This window comes from Rutidosis leptorrhynchoides, chromosome 8, assembly GCF_046630445.1.
Source record: "Rutidosis leptorrhynchoides isolate AG116_Rl617_1_P2 chromosome 8, CSIRO_AGI_Rlap_v1, whole genome shotgun sequence".
NCBI lineage: Eukaryota > Viridiplantae > Streptophyta > Magnoliopsida > Asterales > Asteraceae > Rutidosis > Rutidosis leptorrhynchoides.
In genome coordinates, this window is record NC_092340.1 from 13,379,090 (window position 1) to 13,382,434 (window position 3,345).

At 36.5% G+C, this 3,345-nt stretch overlaps 1 protein-coding gene across 1 annotated transcript; it reads left to right on the top strand.

Moving 5' to 3' along the window:
* The first annotated feature begins 394 nt into the window (after positions 1-394).
* Positions 395-1,414, top strand: LOC139863169 (uncharacterized mitochondrial protein AtMg00810-like). The gene has a single exon (XM_071851816.1). It carries the CDS (start codon positions 395-397, stop codon positions 1,412-1,414), a length of 1,020 nt encoding a protein of 339 aa, XP_071707917.1.
* Positions 1,415-3,345: the final 1,931 nt, after the last annotated feature.

The window sequence follows — 3,345 nt, forward strand, 5'->3', positions numbered from 1 at the left end:
AAAGCTCGATTGGTTGCTAATGGAAAAAGTCAGCGACCAGGTATCGATTGTGGTGAGACATTTAGTCCCATGGTTAAACCCGCGACTATTCGGACTGTTCTGAGTCTCTCTGTTTCTCGACGTTGGCCTATTCACCAACTTGACGTCAAGAATGCATTTTTACACGGAGATCTTTCTGAGACTGTATATATGCACCAACCTCCGAGTTTTCATGATTCATGTAACCCTGATTATGTTTGTCGTCTTCGTAAATCTCTATATGGTCTCAAACAAGCTCCTCGAGCTTAGTTCTAATGATCTGCTCAGTATGCTTTACATGTTGGATTTACTCACAGTCGATGCGATACTTCACTCTGGGTCTTGCCGGTATCAACAACGATAAAAAAACTACCAAATGGAAACAGAAACTAATAGGCAAGGGGCAAGTGTAGCGTATTTACTACTATATGTTGATGACATTATTCTCATGGCTTCCTCCACTACTCTTTTGAGGAAGATTATTTCTTCACTTGGCAAAGAATTTGCCATGACAGATCTGGGACCACTTAATTATTTTTTGGGGATTTCTGCCACGCGTACTTCACAGGGCATGTTTCTATTTCAACGGAAATATGCACTTGATATTTTGGATCGGGCTGATATGTCTAATTGTAAGCCTTGCAGCACTCCTGTTGATACTCAGTCCAAACTTGGACCTAATGGGCCTCCAGTCACGGATCCCACTTTATACCGCAGCTTAGCAGGCGCTCTTCAGTATTTGACCTTTACTCGTCCTGACGTTACGTATGCGGTTCAACAGTTGTGTTTGTTCATGCATGACCCACGAGAACCCCACTTTAGTGATCTTAAACGCTTGTTGCGTTATGTTCGTGGGACAGTTGATAATGGGCTTCAAATTTTTTCGTCATCTACCATGAAACTCATTGCTTACTCTGATGCAGATTGGGGAGGTTGTCCTGACACTCGTCGCTCTACATCAGGATATTGTGTATTCCTTAGTGATAATCTTTTATCTTGGTCTTCTAAAAGACAGGCAACCGTCTCCCGCTCAAGTACTGAAGCTGAATACCGAGCGGTTGCCAATGCTGTTGCCGAGACATGTTGGATACGGAACTTACTTCGCGAGCTTCACTCTCCGCTCTCTCATGCTACCTTAGTTTATTGTGATAATGTGAGTGCAGTTTACCTCTCTACCAACCCGGTACAACATCAACGCACAAAATATATTGAGATCGACATACATTTCGTGCATGACAAGGTTGCTACAGGCACTGTTCGTGTGCTTCACGTCCCTTATTCTTCTCAATATGCAGATATTTTTACTAAGGGACTTCTTACACGATTATTTACTGAATTCAAATCCAGTTTAAATGTTCGTTCCTTGACTCCCGTTCCAACTGCGGGGGTGTATTAAATCTTGTATCTATCTATCTATCTATCTATCTATCTATCTATCTGTTATCTTCTATCACATAATATACAGCACAAGGCTTATGCCATGTGTCATCAATACTTAATTAGGATAATCCACCTGTTAACCTCTTATTGGTGCTCTTAATTACCCTCAAATGACGACACGTGTCAGTTTAAACATTCGGCAATGGTGGCCTCTCTCTTCAAAACAAACCGTCTGTCATTTACCCTCTATCTTCAAAATTGAAACCACACACCATCTATACCGGCGATGGATCAAAACCTAAAACCTATAAATCAATCGAATGCGTTTCTGTCTTCTACATCCTTTACGTTACAACCCTAAACCACAAACTCTGCTATTGTCGATCCAATTCATGTGGAAACCCTAGATCAGTTTTACGTTCCATCAAAAAACCTCTTCCAATCTCTCATTCAAACAATCTGTTCCTTCATGTTCATCAATTAGGGCATCCTAATTGATCGATCATTGTTACGCATCCTGAATCAATCATATGCGATCGATAAACCAAATAACCATCGCCATAAGAACAGCTCATCTTCTCAAATTCCTTCATCGATTATGTCTAACCAGGTATGTAAGTAAACGCGTGTTTTAATATTCATCGGTTGACAAACGTATAGATGAAATCGATTTGTGTTTTCTTGTGATTTTAAATTATTAGGTTTTCTATTTCAGATTATCCTTCACAATAATCATCTTCATTTGTCAATCGTTGAACTTCTCCGTTAAGGGATTAGTGTTTGAAGCCAATTTATTAATCAAGACTTTTAGATGAAATATGGAATTGTATCTTGATAAAGAGGATTTAAATTTTCATGTTTACTAATTATTTTTCTTCTTATATTAATGTTATGCTGATTGTTTGATTAGGTGGAAATTCAATTGAAATCAATAAAGAGTGAAACACAAGATTACATATCCAGGCAATGGAGGTAAGACAGTTGGTGGAGAACATCAGATTAAATGGAGGCAAGATTACATATCCTGTATGTTTCATTTGAGGATTTTGATTTGAATAGCATTGTTTCGATTAACGGCGATGAAATACAATCCGGTTAAAATATAATCCGGCGATTGCAGCGATTATTGTTATTTACAGATTCAGATTCAAAGGCATTTGCAGCGATTTAGGGTGTGCATATTTCTTTGCAGCGATTTAGGGTTTGCAAATCAGTTATATCCCTTATTAACGTTTGTTTTTAATCATTCATCCTATATCAATCTTAATTGTTTGTATGTAAGAATTATAAGTGATAGTTGCTGTAATTATTGGTTTTACATTAGTTCATTCTACATAATAATTATCTATAAGTCTATCAGATGGTTGACGATATTTCTCAATGAGGTTGTATTTGGATTTTTTTTAGGCATAAATATTGTGTTCTATAGCTAAAATTAGTTATTTAAGTACACATGTTGACTTCTGTTATAGCAGCATTATATGCATTATGTGAAGGTAAAAACAATTGACTTCTGTTACATGTAATCTGCTGTTTTGTAACAAGCATAATTTCTTAGCTGCAACCTTTTAACAAAGTGAACATAACTCATAAAAGAAACATGGTATTTGTGGTCTATGCTCATTGAAATTAGTAAGTGAAACTGAGTCAAATAGATTATTTACAATATCATTTTTGTGGTCTCTATTCACTATCTTTTGGTTAATTGTGAATACTTTCATTTGCATAACAGGTTCAAATATTCAGATTCAGATGTAAATGGTTTGTAAACCAGGCAATAGGTTCATTTGTATAACAGGTTCAAATATTCAGATTCAGATGTAAATGGTTTGTAAACCATCAATCTAATACTTTTTTTGCAGCTTACTACTAAGACTAAGTAGTGCTTTTCTATTTCTTTAAGTTATCTATACTTTCAGATTGGACTACATAATTTCTATTTATGTT